This window comes from Gadus chalcogrammus, chromosome 22 (genome assembly GCF_026213295.1).
Source record: "Gadus chalcogrammus isolate NIFS_2021 chromosome 22, NIFS_Gcha_1.0, whole genome shotgun sequence".
NCBI classification, from domain to species: domain Eukaryota; kingdom Metazoa; phylum Chordata; class Actinopteri; order Gadiformes; family Gadidae; genus Gadus; species Gadus chalcogrammus.
The window spans coordinates 19,308,652-19,332,923 of NC_079433.1; the positions used below are offsets into that span (position 1 = coordinate 19,308,652).

The 24,272-nt window shown below is 44.9% G+C and overlaps 1 protein-coding gene across 1 annotated transcript; it reads right to left on the reverse strand.

Moving 5' to 3' along the window:
- Window positions 1-874: 874 nt before the first annotated feature.
- Window positions 875-18,517, reverse strand: sla1a (Src like adaptor 1a). The gene is made up of 10 exons (XM_056583122.1): window positions 17,685-18,517; window positions 8,415-9,501; window positions 7,439-7,590; window positions 6,857-6,996; window positions 6,119-6,218; window positions 5,515-5,601; window positions 4,981-5,084; window positions 4,260-4,391; window positions 2,560-2,683; window positions 875-2,358 (listed from the first exon to the last, which is right to left on the reverse strand). Exons 4-10 carry the CDS (start codon window positions 6,921-6,923, stop codon window positions 2,172-2,174), a joined length of 801 nt encoding a protein of 266 aa, XP_056439097.1. The 5' UTR covers window positions 6,924-6,996; window positions 7,439-7,590; window positions 8,415-9,501; window positions 17,685-18,517; the 3' UTR covers window positions 875-2,171.
- Window positions 18,518-24,272: the final 5,755 nt, after the last annotated feature.

Consider the following 24,272-nt stretch of genomic DNA (forward strand, 5'->3'; position numbering starts at 1 on the left):
TGCATACACACACTCATGTACAAGCACACACGCTCAAATACACACACACACACACACACACGTACGCACACTAGCACACACACACACACATACACACAGGTAAACACTGAGCACTTTCTCTGGGCCGTTATTACTTTGTATGTGGCTTGCAGATATTGTTTTTACGAGAGCCTTTGAAGCAGGAAAGGCAGAGTGTTTGATCCGAATGGGTTAATTGAGCGGGTAGAAAGTGCAGAGTCAGTCTCTTGATGAGGGAGAGAACCATAGGAGACTGGAGGACTTGATGAACCTCCAGCGTGCTAAATGAGCCAGGCCCGGCTGGGTCCTGTGGTGGCCCTCCTCACGCCCAGAGGCAACAGGTTGTAATGATACCCAGGATACGGGTCTGTGTGGAACGACAAGTCTTATAGTGCACACGCCCCCCAAAACATGCACGCATTGACACACACACACACACACACACACACACACACACACACACACACACACACACACACACACACACACACACACACACACACACACACACACACACACACACACACACACACACATTTGCATGCATCCTTTTTCTCTCGCACACACCCTTTCACAAAAGATCTCCTTAAGATGCCTTCATGTCATGTAAGCATTTCATTTATATGCACACACACACACACACACACACACACACACACACACACACACACACACACACACACACACACACACACACACACAGACACACACACACACACACACACACACACACACACACACACACACACACACACACACACACACACACACACACACACATTATCACACAGATTTGCAGACACTACCAAAGTCACGTCACAACAAAGCCATATCTTCATGTTACCACATAAATGCATAGGTCGTGTTTCTGTCAGCTGTGTTTGTTTCCAGCAAGATAAAGTGGCAGTGACTTAAAGGGAATTTGCAGACGGGTTCATCATCTTGTCTGTCCCCCTTACTCACTTCTAGCCACAGCGGTCTGTGAACGGGCCCTTTCAATCTGAATATGGGGATCTACCACTTCTGTCTAGTTTCTACGGTTTGGGAACAGAACAACGCAAGAGCGAGTGGCAACACAACCACGGTGAAAACGTACGAAAGCTTCAACTCTTCTGTTCCTTCTTTATTAACTGATAGACCTTCTCACGGGCGTGTCTAAATATAGCCTGTGCAGAACAGAGGATTTCCGTGCTATGTGGCTGAGCCATCAGCTTGTCATATGGCGGCCACACAGAACACCTCGCGAGACCTGAGACTAACGTCGTTCGCTGCTGCAGCCGTACGCCGGACGGCCCTGGAGAGCCGAGGTCCACCGGGGCCAGCGCTGAACACTAGCAGCTGTTTCGTCCGGATGTTTGTTTTTTTTCGCCACAAATCAAGGATTTCAGTTGAGGCTCCCGTTGCCGTGGAGTCCTCGACTGAAGGATTTAGGCAACCCTTCAGGACGACGTTCGGCAACATGAATTCCTGACCGGCTAAGGTTGTTGACCGGCTAATGTCCTTTTCGTCGAAGCTGAACAGTGCAGAGGATATGGTGTGAGGGGTGGGTGTTGAGCAAAGGAAGATGTGGCCTCTTAAGGGGAACTAGGAAACAGTTGTTTGTGGCCAGCCTGCCACACAAGGCACTCATCACACGCAAACCATTACATATCGCGTATGACTTATACATATTATGGATGAATGGATGTACTGTGTACATTTCAATGGACAATTTGCAAAGAAAAACAGACGAGAAAGAAAACATCTCCTGAATCATAAATGATGATAATGATTTAATAATAATCGTAGTTATTCTACACCTAGCTTCTCGCAGTGGTTCATCTCAGAGATAATATAACTCTGTCATCAACAGCCACAAACATGAACACTGTTCATTTTGATGTATTTATAAGAGCAAGACAGAGAAAGAAGTTTGAAAATTCACTACATGTGCACAAATCCAGTCCAGTGTCCAGTATAACTCTATCTGGACAATGTTATACTGTCTCATGTAACATTAATGCATATACAATGCAATGACAACGAAAGTGTATGGGGAATACCTGGGAGGTCCACAGCAACAGACAGACCCAGCCTTCAGACCTGTCAATCATTGTTCTTTTCAAATGTATCGATTGTTCGTGGATCAACGCGCCGACGCCAGGCCGGGCCCTCTAGACATCGTCTGGGTCGTAGTCCCAGCTCGGCACTAACGCAGATTTGCTCTTCTTGTTGCGGTTCTTCCTCTTCTGGCTGCCGCCTTCCAGAGCGCCGGACAGGGACATGTAGGCGGCCATGCTGTTCCTCACGCCGTAGCTCATCGCCGTGCCAACGCCGTCAGCGTCCTCATGGAAAGTACGCCTGCCAGAATGTGAGGCAGAGAAGAACATTTTTATTTTTAACATGATTCCAAAAGTCGTACACAATTGTCTTGGAATGGTTGCTGTGCACAGACCACATTTAAAATAAGAAGATTGTACGATGCCGCGAGGGGTTGGCAGGAGAACATGATGAATGCCATGATTTCCATCAGCATCGTCTTTATTGGCGTCAAGTTCCTACCTGTCAACGTCCTTCCAGTTGAAGTTGCGGCGCATCACCACCGGGGGAGCTGTGTTTGGCTGCTCTGCTGAGGTCCCAGACAGACAGGGGCAGGATAAGGTACAGCACAGGCCGTCTGCACATTCTGGGGATGGAAGAGCCGCAACATGACGGGAAAATACTGTCGACCACCAAAAGGACAAATGTGCTTGGTTAGACTACACACAATATTAAATATTCCTGCTGATAATTGTTTGGGAAATTCTGCTACGGTTTTGTTATTTTTGCAGATTAATTTATCGCAAGCGATTGATATCGGTTTTTGTGATGTCATTAATGTTGGAGGTCAGGCATCTTGCTCAAGGATGCAGAAGTGTAGGCAGAAGTGCATACATTGGGGTTTGAACCTTGCAACTCCCAGTTGGGAGTCAAACACCCTAAACACTAGACATGCCACATTTCGTTGTGCTGTGCTTTAGAACCGATCCATGTTTAGGTCTGTTAAACCTTCTCGGTCCATTCCCATTCTTTGTCTGGCGCATTTCCACCGGAGGGTGCGGGTCGGTTCAGTCTGTAAAGGTGCGGCACGGGTCACGTTCTCACCGCCAAAAGTGGGCGTGATCCGGACTGAGCCGTATTGAGCTGCACTCATCTCGCAGTACTCCTCCGTTGGGGTACTGAGACGCCTGAAGGGTGCCGGCAAGTTTGAGCAATACACGCCGTCCGTTGATTGGTCAACAGAATCGTCAGTTCCGTGCAACAGGGGGATAATAACAAACAAACGCAGTACCTGCAAGGTATATCTGGACAATGGCGGAAGCTTCGTTTATTGAAGAAAATGTTGCGCAAAAGTTTCCTTCTTCGACGTCCTTCATTGTTTCTCTTTTATTGTGTTGTGTTCTTCTTTTTCCTTGGATTTATTAGCAGGCTACACTGTGTCGGGCTGCTATGAGGTCACAATGCTTATGTGGATATCCGCGGCTATCCTCTCCGGCTTAAACCCCGCCCTACCATAAGGGTACTGTCGGTGCGTGCTGGGTCCGAAGCGTACCCGCCGGTGGAATAGCGCCAGTAGTACTCCGTCTTAAATCTTTTCAAAAACACAGTGTTCCCTTACCTGGCCACCAGGGGGACAGGGGTCTCCAAGCCACTCACCACCACAAAGCCCCCCTTTTGCCGTAATTTTTAGTTTGGTCCATAAGCCAAATCTGAGAATTTGGGGATTTGATCATTTGTCTGCTATTTTTAGGGTAAAGCCTCTGACTGTTATTTGCCTGGGTCCGATAGTCTCACTACACAAGCAATGGTGAATATCATTTCCTGTTCATCTTTATAAATGTGTCCTTAGTGGAACATTTGTACACAAACATACTCATTCAACTGATCTGAAATGGCTTTTATTTTTTCTTATGCAACTGTGTTTCTAATCGATATCTCTTAAATTAGAGCATTGTGGTATCTATCATTGTGGTTGGTCATTGTGTGTGTGTGTGTGTGTGTGTGTGTGTGTGTGTGTGTGTGTGTGTGTGTGTGTGTGTGTGTGTGTGTGTGTGTGTGTGTGTGTGTGTGTGTGTGTGTGTGTGTGTGTGTGTGTGTTTGATGGCAGGTGTGTGCGTGCAGGCATGTGCGCACGTGCGCGCGTGTGTGCGTGTGTGTGTGTGTGTGTGTGTGTGTGTGTGCACGTGTGTGAGTGTGTGTATTGAGCCGTTTTCTACCCCTACCAGAGTAGTGGGAGATCATATCTTCCAGGCACTGGAAGGTGAGCCGAGGGGAGATGTAGTACCAGCTGTTGTCCATGCGACAGATGCGGTAGTGTTGCACGCCCCTGTGCTTCACAGACAGCGAATACACTCCTGGGAAGAGACAGCATGTTCACGCGTCAAACGTCACACATACCTCAGTTACTCTGTGTGAAATAAGGCTGTTGATGTTGCATTTGTTTATATCCTCTTATTTTAAATAATGCTGTGTGCTGTGTTTGTTCTTGAGATACTTTGCCAGCTGCACTTCCCCTTCATTGGGAGTGTAAAAGTGTCCATCACTTGTACTTTCGCATCTAGCTCCATATCCAAAGAAATCACGTAGTCAAGGAATGTGTGCCTACTCTCACAATGGAAAAAGGCGCTTAGAAAAGGTAAATGTTTAGTTTTTTGCGGGAAATGATGTTGCATCAGCAGTTATCTTCTGAAAAACGTGCAGCGTGCCGCTCAGATTTTTTCCAGCCTTCGACTAAGGAGGTCCTCACATTCTACAGCCTGCAAATGTTGTCTCTGTCATCAGTGGCCTGAAGATGAGATCTTTACTCGACGTCCTCTGTCACGCCTGGACGAGGTGCACTTGAACAATGCTGTTACTGACAAATGACTCAATGTAATCCGTGGGAACTTTCCAGTTGACGTCTTGCTTCTCTGAATGCATACATGATATGTAGTGTTGCCTCACCTCTATCGCTGGTGCTCTCCCGCACCAGGAAGGAGCCCAGCACGTTGCAGGGCATCTGCAGGAGGGCCTCTGCCTTCTGCCTCTCCAGCCCCTCGAACAGCCAGCTGCGGACCCAACCCATGCCACTGATTAGCTATTTACAACTAGCTATTAGCAATTAACCAGTTGCTAACAAATTCTTTAAATTGCAATTAGGCAAATATTATTTGATGCAGACAAGGAGATCGATATGATTGCACGGCCGTTAACATCATAAACACATTGATACAAACTAATTATTCTGGCATGAGGCCCTGAAATTAGATTCTAGATGAGTGGTTATGCAAAAATATTATATATAATAAATATTATTCAACAGTAGCCTATAGTGACGGATTTGTCTATTTTTTTCCGACCAGTAGAAAATCGATCTTACAATGAAAATAGATGGAATTGACTATGAAGGAATTGTATGGACGGATGTTTGTGTCACCCAAGGCCTTCCGCGGCCGACCACACGACTGTTACAAGACTCTACAGTGTTGTACATCTTACCCATGGTACACTTTGGCAACATGAGTGTTGGGGATGTAGTTCTCAGTTCGTGTTCGGACAGAGCGGACTCTCCACCAGGAAGCCTCTCTGCTCGGAAACAGATTGGTTACGACAAAGTGTGCCAGATTGAACTTCTCTTTATGTACTGCCTAAAGCACAGAGCGAGAGACAGAGAGCAATTGTGTGAAAGTGCAAGAGAATAGTCATTGCATGTTAGTTTTGATATAATTCTAGGTTAAGGTCTAATAATTACTCCTTACTATTTTTATTAATTCAATACTTTTCACTAATCCTATTAAATAACAGACTGTAATTGCTTAATGTTAATTGACTTCCAGTTTCTCCAGTTCCATGTCATTAATAAGCAGGTAGGGTGAGTGGCAATTGTCACAAGGATGCCTACAGCTTAGGCTGAGGACACTAGACATGGAACCAAAAACCTCTCCAATCAACATCCGACCCCTACGTGACTATCCTACCTGCCTCACAACATATATATATATAAAACACAAATATATAAGATCCAGCAATAAATAATGAAAATGACAATTATCCTCATCATAACAATAACATCATCATTATAAGAGCAGTAACAGGGCCGTACTGTGCGAGCACTGTCAGCTTCTCTCCCATCCTGAAGATGGGCTTGCTGACCAGAGGCGAGGGGTAGTCGCCTGTCACCACCAGCACCTCCCCCCCCAAACCTGCCAGCGAGACAACACACAAGGTTACAGCCGCGCAACATTAGCTTGGAGCCCTCTCTGATGCAATGTATGTATTGGGCACGGGCACTGTACCCCTGACATAAACACGCTAATAAAATGGACATACTCTTTACAGCAACCTATCGTTTCCAGGTTACAGCAAAAGATAAAGACAGAAAAAAAAACTATTTTCTGTTTGGATAAGGAAATACATTCCCTGTATCGATGTTGAAATACTTAAACTTTGTGTAAATATCTTGCTTCTTTTTTTCACTCCATTTTATATGTAATATGTTTAAAAAGTGTTTATTAGATATTTTGTTCTGTATGTTTCTCGGTTAGTCTGAGGCACACCGTTGAGCTCTTAGTTTTCTACGACACAGCTTTGTGCAAGCTGTTCCATTCTTCATGTGTCACGGCCTTCCCAGACCTGCTCTATGTCTGACTCACCAACAAACCTATCAATGATAAGACAACGCAAAGACTCACAAAGGAGTTGTGAGTAGAATAACCGGAAAAATATCCATATCTTGTGTCAGCAGACTCACAACAGACAACAGACTTGCAACTAGGAGGTTACAGAAATGACTGAGCTGAGCTGAGCTGATTTCAACTTTGAAGACAGACGAGTGTCTTACCTTTGTGTGTGATGTCTGGCTCCTCTTCGTTGGCCTCCTTGGCAGCCCCTTTAATCAGGTTTCCCATCCTCAGCAGAGAGCAGACTCTCCGGGCCCCGACACAGGTCCACAGACACCACCGTACGGCCCTCAATTCATCACTTTGAACACAACGCTCATTTAAACAAAGACACTTGTGTGCTTGTTTTGATGTTTAAGGTGCAGCACCAGTAATGCCTATGCTTATAACCCTCCCAGCCTACGCTGGCGACTTCCTTCTCGTTGACCAATGTGCGAGTTCTTTCTTCACAAAATAGGGGAAATGGGTTATCCGATTAAACCACATTTAACCTATGCACTAACTGCCATGGTCACAATAAAAAGGAACAACTATTACTGCCCAATGTGCACACAAACACATACACACACAAACACACACACACACCACAGCACACATCCCCCTTTCGGACAATTGTCAGAACAGTTTCTGCACTCTTGTACGATTACACAATCCACTGAAGGAAGATTCAATGTATAAGGCATCATGGAAACGGCAAACACACATGCACACACACGTGCACACACACACACATGAAGCTATACCTTGTGCTTGGGGCTGGACGGGGAGTCGAGGGCCCCCTGGGGTGTCATGGCTACGGCGGGCCGAAGGGTGTCTGTCTGCCACGATGGGAGGCGATGGGAGGTGTAAGGCGACAACACTGCTGTCACTGGTGGGGACACACCCACTTCCTCTACTGTAAAGAGGAAGAAAACAATGACTGAACAACAGAAGAAAGGCAGACGATTTCCTTAAACCCCCCCCCCCCTATGAGTAGGGGTTATTATGGGGTGTTTAGGGGTGTTTGAGCGTGTCGAACAAATAAATCATCAGGGTTCCTGTACATTTTATTTAAACGGAAAACATAATATATAAATGTGGTGTTGTTAAGAGAACACGGATCACAATTCACGTCCAGCAGCTTTTTATGGTCTAAAATGGCTGCCAAACGTCTGGATTTGTTATGAAAATAACCGCGCTTGAGTTCAGGGACATAAGACAGCAATGTTATATCTATGTATTTTTAATTCATAGTGATGAATTTACAGGACAACTCAATTCTTTCCCACTATTTTTACTAGCCATGTGTGCCGTAGAGACAAAACATGTTCAACTAGGCCTATCATAGGCCTAGTTGAACATGTTTTGTCTCTACGGCACACAAAAAAAATATGTGAAGCTTAGTCATGACCTTCCATTGAGACTAAATGGAAGGTCATCACTAGGGATGTAACAAAATGACATTTTTAGTACGATACGATACGATATCAAAATTAATATCACGGTATCACGATGACTAAGCTTCACAGATTTTTTTTCATTGAGTGTAATAGTATAGCACCATGCACGACCTGAGTGTTGTATAGAGTACATTAGAGTCAACTAAAATGTTTAGAAAGTCCCCTTAAAACATTGTTAACAAAGGCCGGGTATTTGCCTCCATTATTCATGCCTGGTTAGCGATCTACGTGCTAAGCTAGTTTGTAAGCCATGTTGCACCCAGAGGAAGAGAGAACTTACACCAGCTTTGATGTGAGGTTTGGTAGCACAAGCTCCTTCCCGACAGTGGGCCAGTGTGGTTATCTGCATGGGTGGTTCACTAACACAAACACACAAACACACACACACACACACACACACACACACACACACACACACACACACACACACACACACACACACACACACACACACACACACACACGTCACACACACACATTTACATACACTCTCTTTCTCTCTCATACACACCAAAACGTGCATACACACACGCTCTCGCTCGCTCGCACTCATGCAAGCACACACACCCACACACTGTGAATCGCCAAGCCGATAAAGTTAAATCAGGATCAAGATCTTTTAATGGCACAGAGAAATTTGGCACCAGAGAAATTTTTCTCTCACATTTCCTTCCCTCTGAACCTGTGTGTGTTTCCCTATTCTATGCATGGCATTTTATCACGTATTTCGTTGCCACTGCATCTTTACTAAGTAATAAAACATTGAACTTGTTTAGTGAAGCTTTCGTCCTCCTTCTGAATACTGATACTGATTATTCATAAAACAAATACACATTTAAATCAGTTAGATATCTGCAATATCCGATTTTCCAACACACCGTTTTATTCTTTTGAGGGAAAACTTGATAGAGGTTTCTGGAAAATGTGTTTCACCACTTTTATTTTCCACTAAGAACAAGCTATCAAGCCAACAAATGCACCCTAAACCCTCCAATCAAACGCTGTCTTGCTGCTCTACTCCCTATTCTAGGAAACCTTGTTAACTGAGGTATATGAGCTAATATTCCCAAAAACATTTTGATCTTTTGCTTATAAAAAAAGCTAAAATAAACCTGAAAGCTTTCATAACAAACGGTTTTAATTAACATTTAACCATCTGTTCAGTCAAAATATACCTGCTGCTCAGTTTAAACACAAACCACCTGGGTCTTCATCTAAGATGGCCGTCCAGGGATCCTAGCTTTAATATTATTCCACAGGGCCGCAGTTTATTATTCTTCAGTCGACTTAGCTCATGTAGTTTCCACATTGAGAACTGCTGTGTTTTTTTTCCATTCCTGTAGCTCTTGCTCCACTGCCACCTTCTCCTGCCAAGGCAAAAGGTAGAAGGTTGTGACAGAGAATAATAATAACATAATTATGATAATGTGTATTAGTATTATAATTCTTAGCTAGCAGTAGAATTTTCGTTATCCCAATAATAATTATATTATATAAGTGTCACATGAAAATAAAAATCATAATCATAATAATCATAACACTGAGAGAGAGGGACAAAATTGTTGTCAGAATTAACTCAGTCATAACCTTTAGGCTTTCCATTAATAAGCAACACAACATGTGCAACACAAGGAATTCCCAGAAACCTGTAACAGGAAGATGAAGTGACTAAAGGAGAAGCCTCACACAGAGCCATACAGAGGAAGTGCCAGAGGACGTTGGCAGATACTGCAGTAGGTGAGGTCAAGCCTCAGTAAGCAGCAAGGCAGGCCCTTCTGGCCTCATGGTCTGGTTCACATGGACTCGGATGTAAGTAACAACACCATGAGGACGTGGAAGTTCCCAGGCCTTAACCAACGTTTATTTTTTCCACTCGCATGTATGTATACTGTCCCCATGACCCATGTACATGCAGTAGTACTTGTTAAAATGCTATGTGATCTAATGATTATGATTTCTTAAGCATAGCCGACCTTGTATTAAACACTTACTAGTAGCAGAAGGATTCAGGAATCAGTTACAGGTGGAGCATATCAGTTCAAACCTCAAAACACTCTATTAGTGAAGATTTCATATTAGTGCAGGATTTATTACAAGGTTACAGGTTATATATTGGTGCTTGTTCTTACAGGCAAGGGACTATTATGTTTTGAAAAGAAAACTTTACACAGAGATATCTATGTAAACCAGTGCCACCACTGTTAAAGCCTAATATAAACTATGAGGCCTTTACTGTTTGGCCCTGTCTTTCCAATTTTGGCATCAAACTATTAATATGTTGCTACAACACTATTTTTTTTATGATATTTGTTTATTGCTTTTTTTTGTGCAAATCAACAAAACAGATATAGTAATCGTAAGTGATAATCTAATGAAATAATAAAACAGTGCTTAAAGTAGTGCAAATTGATAAAAAGAATGTATAAGCATCTATATTACACATAAACAAAAACATATAAATATATTAAAATATATATATATAAGAAAAAACAAGCATACATCAAAGTAGACAAAGCAACAATAAATAATAAAAACAAAAAATACAATCGACATTCAGCCTTTATGTCTGTGTTATGTTTGACATTGCTGCAACAATGCATGTTATGTTACGCATGTTTACGACATGCCATGTTCTTATCGGTTTTGCACTCTTTATGTGATTTGCGCATGCGTGAGTGAGTTAGTTGAATAAATGGAGTAAGCTCCAACTAGAACTCTGTGACATTGCGTCTTTATTCCTATGTTGGCTCAGTTCCATGGGTCAACAGTTTTTTTCTAAATTGGATCTTCGCCAAGGATACCTTCAAGTGCTATTACATCCTGATAGCCGCAACGTAACAGCCTTCATTACCCAAGACGGGGTGCTCCGCTAGAAACGCATTGGCTTTTGGGTTAAGTTCAGCCCCAAGTTGCTTTCAAAAAATCATGGCCTCCATCCTGGCTGGGATCCCTGGCATGGCCATTTACCTTGACAATATTGTTGTCCATGGAATCAATGCCGCTACCAATGATGAGCGTCTCCAGAAAGTGTTCACCGCCATGGCTGAGCACCACCTTACGCTGAACACTGACAAATGTGTCTTTGCGGCCTCTGTGATCGACTACGTGGGGTTCCGCCTCTCAGCAGGGGGTATAAGCCCACTTCAGTCGACCACGGAGGCCATCCAACGCGTACCTGAGCCAACGTCACCAGCGCAAGTTGCCTCCTTCCTGGACATGAATGCGTATTATCTCAGTTTCTTACCACAGTACTACGACACAACTTCTCCACTGCGCAGACTACTGAAAACCGATGAGCCCTGGACCTGGACTCCAGAATGCTCCCAGGCAGTCCATCGCCTGAAAATGCAGCTCAACTCACCACCAATCCTGGCACACTTCGATCCGGCCAGCCGCACACTTGTGACGTGCAAAGCCTCTTCCATAACAATAGGCGCCGTGATGTCTCAACTTCAGAGTGCCGTGGATAGGCCAATCGCTTTTGCTTCCCGTGCACTCAGTCCTACGGAACAACGGTATTCTGTGGGAGAACGGGAGGCACTGGCTTGTCTCTGGGCCTGTGAACGCTGGCACATGTACCTGTATGGACGTGAATTCACGTTAAGGACTGATCACCAAGCCGTCAGCACCCTGTTGGCTACGTCAGGCACCGGCCACAAACCACTCAGATTGCACCGCTGGGCCGACCGCCTACAGCAGTAAATCTTTTGACTTCAGTTCACACCAGGAAGGGACAAAGTAGTGGCCGACCTGTTATCTCCCTCCATCATCGCACCCACACCGGAGTCCCCATGCATGACGAGGCAGAGCATAACATTATACAACTCCTCCACACGCCTCTGCAGGAAACTTTGTCATTGAGTGAGCTGCAGGACGCCTCAGCCGCCAACCCTACTCTCTCCCTGGGGGCCTCGTACACTAGGAACGGCTGGCCTAACAATGTGCCGGACAAACTCTCGGCCTACCTCAGGGTTTGCAAACAACTTGCATGCTGGAATATCTCCTGTGTTGCAAGAGGGCTCTGCGTTGTGGTCCCAAGTGTCCTTCGGGCGCATGTCCTTGATATGGCGCATGAGGGCCACTTGGGCATAGTCAGGCTCAAACAACGATGCCGGGACCTGGTATGGTGGCCGGGGATTGACATTGAGACATTGAGACCTTGGTCAGAGACTGCACAGCCTGCTTTCTCAGTGGCAAGACCAGGGCCCCAGCCCCGCCCCCACCAATGCAGCCCCTGGACTGGCCGTCGACCCTGGGAGCATATTCAACTCGACATCTGTGGTGAGCTGAAGGTAGTGCCGCACCACCAGAGATTTCTTGTGGTGACCTACGACCTCCACTCCAAGTGGCCAGAGGTGGCAGCAGCCGGCACAGTAACGGCTGGGGTACTGATTTCCATCTTAGACTCCCTGTTTCGCTCGCTGGGGTCCGCCTAAGAATATCACCACTGACAACGGGCCCTAAATTGTGTCTCACAAACTTTGTTCCTACCTGAGAGAGAAAGGAATTCACCATATTCGCACAGCTTTCTATAACCCATCAGCCAACAGGGGGGTTGAAGGGCTTAATCAGTCACTAAAGAATGGAATTAGGTCACCTGGCTCAAGGGTGCACGTTCAACACCAGTCTTCTCCAGACACTACTGCACTACCGTGCTACCCCACACTCGACCACAGGGGTCTCTCCGGCCTCCCTCATGCCGGGCTGGGAGCTACTGTTGCCGCTGGAAGGCTTCGTCCTGGTCTGGTCCACACTCCAGTGCACCCGGCCCAAGCAAGGGTCAATACACGTCAGGGCCAGATGAAGAACCGGTTTTACCAGAGGCGGTGAGCCAGACCACCAGCCCTTGCCACTCAACTGGGTCAGAATTTGACGACCCCATTGCAACAACAAGCTGCTGTCATTCTGGTCAAAGCCAATGCAAGTCAGCCAGCAGCTTGGCCCTGCCACATTCAGGCTCGTAGATGCTAACCGCTGGCATGGCAGCCGTCTGCGCAAGGGTTTAGCTCCTCCTGCACCTGGCCTGATCCCAGCTCCTGCAACAGCTTCTTCAGCCCGGCAGTCAGACCTTTCTGCGGCCTGGGATTCACTGCAAATTGATGCGCCATTGCCTCCTGCCCAGCAAGGGGCCCCGGAGCCAAACCCTGAGACCAGTGCCCCACCTGAGCCCCGCCCTGTCCGTGCACAGGACCGGCAGGACTTTGAGACTGAGTATCACACTTGAATTCATGTGAAGGGGGGAGAAATGTTATGTTTGACATTGTGCTACAATGCATGTTATGTTACGCATTTTTACGGGATGCCATGTTCTAATTGGTTTTGCACTCTTGATGTGAGTCGCGCATGCGTGAGTGAGTTAGTTGAATAAATGGAGTAAGCTCCAACTAGAGCTCTGTGACCTCGCGTCTTTATTCCGCGTCTTTATTTTAGTCTGAATAGAAAATAATGCTAAAAAATAAAAAAAATTGAAAAATAAGATTTCATCTTGTTCAGGGAAAGTTGGAAAAGTAATTTTCTTTGTGTAGGCCAAGAAGGGTCCCCATATTTCATATTTCAATTTTTTTTGAAGAACCTCTGAGTGTACACCGTAGTTTCTCAAGTGGCAAATTATTAAAAATATCTTTTATCCACAGAGTATGAGATTAATACATATTAATATTAAGCGTCTGGCCAGCAATGTTACAAAAGCTATCAGTTCTGCTTGTGATTTAGGCAAAGCTAACCAAGGGATTCCAAAGAGAGCTGTGATAGCATCTGGCTCAATAAGAGTCCAAGTCACCTCTGTTAGTGTGCTAAAGATCACAGTCCAATAAGCATGAAGAGCTGAACACGACCAAAACATATGAATGTGATTCGCTGGTATATTTCCACACCTAACTCCCCCTCCAGAGAACACATTACTCCCATCCTCCGTCAACTTCATTGGCTCCCAATAAAACAACGCATCAATTTCAAGATTCTCCCGACCACCTACAAAGCGCGAAACAACTTTGCACCCTCGTACATAACAGATCTCCTCCATCGCCACTCCCCCACTCGCCGCCTCCGCTCCGCTGATGCCAACCTTCTCACCTCCATCACCAAGACCAAGTATCGCACCCTGGGGGACAGAGCCTTTGCCATCGCCGCCCCTACCCTCTGGAATTCCCTCCCTCTGGCCATACACTCTGTTTATTCAAAGGTCAACTTAAACCTATCTCTTCAGGACCACCTACAACATTTGACAAATCATCCTCCGCCATCTTCCACTCTCTCCCGCTCTCTTGATGTGTTGCCTATTGTTGTGGTGTTGTTTATTTTTTTCCCTTTTGTTTGATTATCTGTACTGTCTGTATGTATTCCTATCTTATTTGAAAAGCGTCTTCGAGTATTTAGAAAAGCGCTATAAAAAACGGATCAATTATTATTATTATTATTATTTGTGAGGTTAGTAGTGTGTCCCTTTGTTTACTCTCTTAGTGGTTACGGCAGGAATGATACAGGTTGCCATGTTTTGACGTAGGCAACCTTGGATTCAGCAGATTATGCGAAACTTCCTTTATACTGTGTCTATGGCTGAACCCTTTTTTCTCTCAGTAATACTCAGGACTACTATTAGTACAGGGGGGGGGCAGTGGCGGCGCCAGAGATTTTTTTCTGGTGGTGCTATGGGGGTGCTCGGCGTTTTACTGAGGGTGCTATGAAATTAGGGTGATAGCATATGAGTCTCATTTTTCTCTACTACAACACCTCCCCACCATATCGTCACATATGTTTACACGTTTGCTCTCTAACGGGTCTTTGGGGTACAAAAAAAGCGCCATTCAAATCGATCGTATTATTATTGTCATTAGGCTACTTCTGACGGACGCGCACAAAGCCGCGTTCATCTCCGACGGTTAAAATGGAGATGTTATAGATAACGTAATCCCAAATACTTCACTTACTTCAGTGTGTGGATTAAAGTTTGCGCCAGATGACTACCAGGTCACCACTACCATGAGCGACAAATTAAACTAAACATACCAAGTTCAATACACTTCTAACTAAAGACGGCAGATTAGAATGTCAGACAGAATTAACTTAAACAGGCAAAGAGTCAGAAATGCTTTCAAAAAGAGTATATTATTTTAGGTCACAATCAAAACATGAATGAAACCAAACAGTAGGCACTCAAAACCACAATAATAAGAGATCAAAAAGTGTATATGATTTTGTGAACGCTTGATTTAAAATTGACCGATCGCCAGGATTACTGTTACTTAGCCTACTACTCATTGAACAATCACGTTCACGCACGCAACGTGTCTGTGTCGTGCTACGTGAACAATCTGTTTATTTCAATCTGTTATTTTCTTTTGTGATTAAAATATTATTATCACACAATACATTTTATTAAGAACTCAGAATGAAATTAAATAACAATAATAAATAAACCATTATTTTCTTGGGGGTGCTATGGGGGTGCTATGTCCAATCTAGGGGGTGCTCTAGCGCCCCCTAGCCCCCCCCTGGCGCCGCCACTGGGGGGGGGGCTGGGGCGCCATCCTCTTGGGTGTTCACAGACTGTGGCCATGACATGGCGATGCTATCATTGACACAGATGCAAGTTTGATGCCAACATATTCCAGTTTCTTAAATTCAGTTGGAAAATCACAAAGGGAGGAGACAGTGGAGCTGGAGTTGTTGTTGTGGCTATGGGAGAGATGAGGCTGGAGGTCATCTTCGATGGGGGAGTGCAGAGGAGGGGGGTGGCCGTTCCTCGCCAAGCCAGCATCAGCGATGGGGGAAGGCACGGTGTCCATGGCGTCAGGCAGGCTGTTGTCTCTCTTCAAGGTCTGTGGTCTGTCTGCTATCTGTGTGTCAGATAGTGGCCGAGTAGATGTGTGGGGGAGGATCTAGTCTCGCTTCTTCTCAACCTGTGCTCTGGCGGTGGCCTGTGTGTCAGACCATGGCAGGGTAGATTTTGTGGGAGAGCGAGAAGAGAAGATTGTCCTTTAACAGTTTTGAACCTAACCTGTTTGGGTGTAGGCCATCTGCTCTGAAAAGATATGTGCGCCCCCAGAACAAGTTGAAATTGTCAATAAAGCCCCTTCCTCTTTCATTGCAGACTCTGGAAAGCCATGTATTCAGTGCAAGTAGACGACTGAATCTGTTTATTCCCCTGTCAACTGCTGGTATGGGTCCACGGATGAATGACTTAATGGACCCTATCTTGCATCCGGCGCAAGTGACTTAGTCACTGGCGCATGTGTCGTTGCTAGTTTACAACTGGCGCAGAGCGTTCTTTTCCCACCACCGCCACTCGCCGGTAAATTAGGGATTGATCATGCGCCCCAAGGGGCGGTTCGGCGGAAGGAGGAGGCGTGTTCTGGCGCAAACGGTATTTTGCCGTTTCTGAATACCATTGCGCTACTGACCAGGAAATACCTGGTTTAAAGTCAGTGGCGCGTTGTTCAGATGCTATTTTAAGGGCGCATGCATACATGCGCATGCGATGCATACGGATTGCTTGTGCACCTTGCGTATACACTTTGCTTCTCCCATCTACCTAGCCGCACATTCTTGGTAAATTATTTGGGAAAGAACAGCTGATGCAGCGGTAATAAGTTGTACTTTTAAATCAATGCATCTGCAAACACCGTACAGCAAACACATATTTTCTTGACAGAGACATTGTGTAGGCCTACATGCCCATAACTTTTAGGATTGATGAGAATTTGATCGTGAAAAACATTGTTTTACCGCGAGTGAGTGTAAAGAATGAATGAATGCGCGCGTGTGTGCTCTGTTTAAACACACGCAAACTAAACACGTAACGCATAATACAATCAATGGTAATGTCTATTACCGCGGGGACACATGCATATTAGGATAGCATACAATACTGATAAGAAACAATGTTTATAATGTATTGCGTATATCATTAAATAGAACCACAGTTACCGCATATCACATGTTATATCATATACGTTTTCTTTGCCGAAATTTATTTGAGGACTCAGTATTTCTGAAGTTGTGGAAGAAAACCCCTTATTCCATGTGTGAATAAACTGAGCCATTTGCAGTTTGAAATTCATGTGCATTTGTCTCATCGGAGACTGCAGACGCGCTGTCAAAATATCAACTCGTCCGATTCAAATGGGCTCATGGCTCTTAAAGGGGATGGGAGCTGGCACTCTCATTGGTTTGTTGGACGTTACGCCCAAACCACACCTACGGGTAACTAGGCTGCTTCAGACCAACCCTTTTGACACTTGCGCCGCGACGCAAGTCTCATTTATCCGCCTCATTTAAAATAGCGATAGCGCCGTAGAACCGCCCACAAAGCTACTTGCGCTTTGCGCTTCCCACTTGCGTTTCAGACCGTTAAAATAGGGCCCAATGTGTATTTTGTCCAGTATGACCAAGAGATCAGTAATCCCTCTTCAGAAGTTCTGACTGTTCTCTTTGAATATCATTAAGTCCTGCACGCACAATAACCTGTGAGATTTTGGGGTTTTCCAATACGATTGTGGCTAGATATCACTAACCATCACATCTGGGAAGTAGCCTGTTTTGATCTTCTTACCGGTTTTATCCTTGATGGTTGAGTCTTCTATAATCAGAGTTTCTGATTCATCTGCTTTCTGTGAGATGGGCCCTTGTTGGCTTGAGGTACAGTTGCAGACGCATGCGCAGCTTCCCTCTGTGGCGACTGGTTCTTGTTCCATCTCTGTCAGCACCGTCCGTCCGGACATATTTCGAGGCTCAGGGGTGCACGGGTGGCCGACGCATGCACAACTCGCCTCTATGGCAACTGGTTCTTGCTCCGTCTCTGTCCGCAACGTCCGTCCGGACGCATCTCTGGGCTCAGGGGTGCACGGGTGGCCGACACATTCGCAGCTCGCCTCCATGGCGACTGGTTCTCGTTCCGTCTCCGTCCGCACCGTCCGTCAGGACTTATCACGGGGCTCAGGGGTGCACGGGTTGCCGACGCGTTCGTGGACTCTTGAAGTGGCATGAACCGGTTCTTCAGCGGCAGGGTTAACTTAAGTGACGGGCTAATCCGGCTGATACATGCAACTTTAGCTTTGGGTAGCTTAGCATTTGACGTTGAGTGAACTTGTTGATTCACTTTGGTATGTTGTTTTGGCTTAGCGCCGACTCTGTGCCAGTGAGACGCAGCTGGAACTGTCTCTCTCTTGTCCAGCTTCGGGAAGGTTACAGTGTAGCTTCGATCATCTTGTTGTGTATTTGTCTGAGTTAGCTCAGCAAACTCACCTATCAGCACTGTATCCTGGAGGAGTCCTTTGCATTTTTCTAATGCTGCTAGACTCGTTTCAAACAAAAGCCACTGTATGTCGCAGTTTGGTGCAGTCTGTGCATTTCCCAGTCTCCGTGCCTGAGATATCCGATTACAGAGGCATGTAGGCGATAGGAAAGTCCAAGGCTTTTGCTGCGGTCAGATCCGGAAGTCATAAAAAGTGCCAAAATGTATTGTTGAATCGAGCGATGGAGGTCGACAGAAACAAACTATATATTGTTAATTATTATGATCATGAAATAAAATAAATAAAGTAGATCTGAACAATGAATTCAGTAGTTTTTTCCAATGGGAAACATGTCCACTCTCTCTGCTGCCTCTTATCTCTCTGCTACCTCTTATCCTGACATAAAACAAATTTATTTCAGCATGCAAAGTGCAGCAAGAATGGCTACAGCTAAGTCTGAAATGTACAGAAGAAGATCATCTGCATAAAGTGAGACCATAGACCGCGGAACCGGCCAGGCCAGGGGGGCCGTGGCCCGGGTAACTTTTTGAAATGATTATTAAAAAAATAAATGAATGTTGGCCTGCAAGTTTTTTTTTCAACTCAAAACCTGTCGACAAGATCAAATTTAAACACAACCCAAGCTGTAATAATTTAATCAAGCGTATTTAAAAACCAATATTGTTCACGTCACACGTCATGCATGAATGTTGCAAAATGTAGACTTATAACTGCGCAGCACTGAAAATCGCGCGAAAGAAGTAGAACTAGTGATTGTGGTAGACTGCAGAGATTGTTCGTGGCGTGGATTGGAATATCGAAATGAAAAGGCACAAAACCATTTTTTAATATTTCAAAGAAAACAAATAAAAAGCGCAGCATCATCTGATGGGACAGCTGTACCCCAACCTTCAACTGTGGACCACCAACCAAGCAACAGAGAGGAATGTTCTTCAACTCCAACTACGCTAACCGAACCAAACCTAGCTGAGGCTAGCCATGGGAACTGCTCAAGTGAGTGCTGCAGGGATCTTACAACGCCTCATCAACCAAGCAATCCCGATGTGCTAAAAAGAACCAAGAGGGTGCAAGGGACAGGTTCTTCACAACGCACCCGATCCTTGCAATACCAGTGGTTCAAGGATTTTGCTTGGCTGACTCTATGTGAGACCAGAGGGAAACTGTTCTGCACGCAATGTCGCTGCTGTGCTAAGAAAAACCTAGCGGTGAGTAAGAACAAGCCTGCTTTTGCCGTGAACGGTTTCAATAATTGGAAAAATGCTGTAGATACATTCAGGGAGCATACAAACAGCAAGCATCACAAAGACAGTGTTGCTCAATTTAAAATTCTGGTGTCCCAGCAGCCCAGCGTAGCAGCTCAGTTGGACACACAGTTAAACCAGAAGCTTAAGAAGAAATGCTGCTGAAGCAGCTATCTTCGCTACGTTTTCTGGCGGGCCAGGGAATTCCAATAGACGGCAACGAGCCCGAGAACAGTAACTTGCACAAGTTGATGCAGCTCCGATCGGAGGACTGTCCGTCAATTAGCAGATGGCTCAGTGACAAAAACTACATGTCTCATGACATAGTGAATGAAATGATTCACCTGATTTCACTTGATGTTTTACGAAAAGTGCTGTCACCTATTCGGGATGGACATTATGCTATCCTCGCAGATGAATCCAGAGACATATCCAACAAAGAACAGCTTGTCACAGTGCTTCGATGGGTTGACGATGCGTACATAGTTCGTGAGGATTTCATTGGGCTTTTCGATTTACCCAAGACAGATGCGCAGACCATCTTTAATGTCCTAAACGACATTCTGACCAGATGCAATGTGTCACTGGGTTTATGCAGAGGGCAGTGCATTTTATTCTGCGCTGTTCTGTGCTGGCTGACGTGACTGATGGCATTACGTGCGTGTTCTCGTATACCGTGCATAGCCTTGGCTATGGATAATGTCGGACCTAAAATGTTGGTGACCCCCTCTTGCGATTGTGGCCCCCCCTTGTTCAAACACGTTCCGCGGTCTATGAGTGAGACCCTTTGTTCAGAGCCATTCCTGCCTGTTCCAGTAATTTGAGTGTTAGAGTGAAGGGCTATAGGCTCTGTGCACAACTCTAGAAGCGAACATCCGGTGTCGCCAGGTGTCGGCATACTAGTTTCCGGTCTACTTCCCGTATCAGTTACCACGGCAACTATAAATAGTAAAAAGATGGAAAACCCAACCAAACAACGGAAATTTAATGTTAGAAAACTTCACAATCTTCAACGGATTGAAGGCGGATCAAACCAACACTGCTGTATACCGTTGTGCTCAGCTTCCAGCCGGTATAATGGCTTTTTAAGTTTCCACCGCTTCCCAAAAAACTCAGCCTCAATGCACGTCACACGGGCGCAGTGGATACAGATCAGGAGGACGGGGTTTGAAGTCACCAACCACACGAAGGTGTGCAGTCGGCATTTCGACAACAAGTTGATCACATCAACTGGAAAAGGGTTACGGGTCCTTTTGCCCAACTCAGTGCATTCTTTGTTCAACTGGAACAACTTCATCGCGAGGCAAACACGGGCTGGTGTGTGGGAGCGTAGAGAGAGACCGGCGAGTCCCGAGCCTTGCTCCGACCCCGAAGAGCCTGAGCTACCCGTTCCGATGGTCTTAGACCATGAGTACAGTGCTACTAGTACAGTGTGTGTTGACCGTGAGCACTACAGTGCTATACAAAAAGAGACATTTTAGTTGAGTTTGAGGCAATGTGAAGCTGGTGTGTTTGTGTCTGTGTGCGGCTCGCGTGCCTGCACTGTGTTGGGGCCGTGGTGGGCGCTCTCGGCTGGAGCTTTCTGCGTGTTGTGGTGGCTGACGAGGAAAGTGCGCTTGTGTGTACCTACATTTGTACTGTTTTTTTTAATTTGTATTTTTTTTATGTTTGCATTGATTATTTGATTAAACATATGACCTCAGCTAAATCCCCCCACGGACACTGTTATAAAAGAAACAGGCGTATAACGGTTTGTTTATAACGGTTGGTTTATCGCTAGCTTTAACATACACTCAAGCTGTGAGGCTTCTCTGATTTCTTCATGGACCTGTGGCACAATGCTCTGATAATCACCTCCGATGTTCCCTTATCTTTGCTAGACACTAAAAAATGGACACACGTTAGTACAGTTAGTACAACAACGGACAGTTAAGTGTTTTAAAAACAGAAGAAAATGTTGTCGCTAACAAATGTTCACTAAAAAGCCGGTAGTCTGTTACCTCCCCTCAAAGTTATGCAAATAACTCGAAATATAGAGCTTAAATCCTTTTTCCCGCTTGCTTGTAGGTGCAAGGGAACTAGCACCAACAATGTGGTGAACATCGTCAACATTTATTGTCGGTAGGTCTTGGAGACATCTAGAAAAATCCAGACATGTTCACGCTATGGACTGAGTCAGTAAGTAGACCGGAAACTAGAATGCCGACACCGTCAGTTGACTTCCGGGTTCTAGTGCACAGAGCCTATTGCAAGGGGCTCAATAGCAATGGAGAATAAAAGGGGGGTAAGGGGGACACCCTGTCTAGTGGACCTATGTAGAGGGAAGCATTCTGACAGAATATTATTTGTCCTTACTGAGGCCTGAGGAGAGGAATAGAGTAGCTTAAAAAAGCCTTTTCAGCATCCAGTGATATCACTGCTTCTGAAACCGGGGTGGTAGATGGGTTATAAATTGTGTTGAATAATCTCCTTAAATTAAAAAAGGAATTTCTATTTCTAATTAAAACAGTTTGATCCGGGGAGAGAATAATTGGCGTTACAGCCTCAAGACGCAGAGCCAGAAGTTTTGATAATAACAAAATATCTACATTCAGAAAGCTGATGGGATGACATGAGGCGCAGGAGAGTGGAACCTTATTCTTTTTCAAAATAAGGGAGATTGAGGCCTGGTTAAGAGTTTCTGGTCATTTTAGAGATTCTAATGAGTCATTAAACATGCAATTTAGAATTGGGGCTAGTCTATGTATATACTTCCTGTAAAATTCGGCAGAATAGCCATCCAGTTCTGGGCATTTCCAACATTGTATGTGGGAAATTATTTATAAAGAAGTCTATTTGTTTTGAAATACATTCTACAAAGTCATAATTTGAAAGTAAATGGTTATTGAAACGCCATGGAGCACGGCCATTATTTAGTCCATGAAAATATACGTCCATAGTTACTGGGGCATGTTCAGATATTACTATTGGGTTATGCGAAATAGACTAAACACATGGGAGAATGTTATTATCCACTAGAAAATAATCGATACGAATAAAAGTGTGATTGACATTTGAAAAAAAAAGAATATTCTTTATCAGCGGGATTGAAAATACGCCAAATGTCAGAAATGGCAAATTGGTCCTTAAAGGACTGGATCCACTTCTCTCGAAGGTGGGGACTTTCAGGTAGATCAGCAATCTAGTTTAGGATCCAGCCAACAGTTAAAGTCCCCTCCTAAAATAAGGGAATGTGAGGGCATGTCTGGTAGAGTGGAGAACAAAGATAAAATCATCACAATTTGGACCATATACATTTACCAGAAGTACCCGAGTGTTATAAAGTTCAACAGTAACAATAAAGTACCTCCCATTAGGGTCTGCAATCACATTAGGGCATAAACAAGGAATTGACTTGTGCGGTATAATGGCCACTCCTCTATATTTACATTGAAATGAAGAATGATATACTTGGCCAATCCAGCTACATTTTAATCTTGACTGATCTGAGACTTTAAAATGAGTTTCATGGAAATAAATTATCTGGGCACCCAAGTGATGGAGATTGTGTAGCACTATACAATCCTATCAAACTGCGTTTGATAGGATTGATAATGCCCCTGCAGTTCCAGTTGCAAAATTATTGTCCACATACCCCTTGTTGTTCTCTTTAATTAAGGCCATATGAACAGGTTAGCAGATAAGGAGTGGTGCTCAGTACTAAACAAACCAGCAAAGTAGCATTGTATGAGTAGGCCATCAATCCAATGTTGGAAGACCTGGCTGACACACAGGTAGACAAATAAAACAAATACCTTTAACATCGGGAAGGGGTCACGTGGCATGCCTGCCAAATGACCTGGCAGGTCATGTGGCAGGCACATAGTAGCTGCTAGTAGCGGCTAGTTCCGACCCTAGCATAGTTTGCGCGTGCTGTCTAGTCCTCCTGCAGTGGCTGTCACGGGTCCTTCATTTCTTGTCGGACAGAAAAGAGATCTCAGAGCGGAGACGGGACAAAAGAGTCAATTATCCCAAAGATATCGGATTTCACGGAATCCATCATAGTTTGCAAAAGTTTGGTGCCGAGTGTGCTATTAGCATTAGCTTTATCCACCTGTTTCATTAGCCGCAACGGAAGGCAAGGCTTTTCTATTACGCATAGACATTTAGTTTGTGTTCGAGAAACCCAGTAAAGCGACTACAAAGTATAGCTTCTAGGTTTTCCTTTTCTTTTTTAAAACTATAAGTGACTAGAATCGTGCAGAACAGGTGGCTTTGCTGTGACACTATTTAACCCTAACTGTAACTAATACTATGACTATAATCCCGTACAGCCCACCATTACTCAGGAATAACTGATTTCCTCCACAGTTTCCTACACCAGATAGTTACGAGACGGGGCAGTTGTGACAAGTCTTCATTCTTGCAAACTCTCATAAAAGGGCAAGAGCATGTGTGAGCGCGGGCTATAGGGGCTAATGGAGTTGACATTTGGCTGACTGAAGCATTTTACCGGCATGGGCGCCATGATGATTTATATCTGACGGTTTTAAAGGAGATGTTGTTCTTGTTCCGTCTCGGCCCATCTATGATGTTGGCCTTGGTAGTGGTAGTGGTGATTTTTATGCTCTTGCTTCCGCCTTAAACAGTACGTGCTATCTCTCT

Excerpts from the sequence above, each read along its gene's own strand:
- sla1a (XM_056583122.1), bottom strand. The coding sequence starts at position 6,923 with ATGGGAAACCTGATTAAAGGGGCTGCCAAGGAGGCCAACGAAGAGGAG. Across the intron at positions 2,684-4,259 it reads TATGATCTCCCACTACTCTG|AATGTGCAGACGGCCTGTGC; the intron begins GTAGGGGTAGAA and ends TTCCATCCCCAG. Across the intron at positions 2,359-2,559 it reads AACTGGAAGGACGTTGACAG|GCGTACTTTCCATGAGGACG; the intron begins GTAGGAACTTGA and ends ACATTCTGGCAG.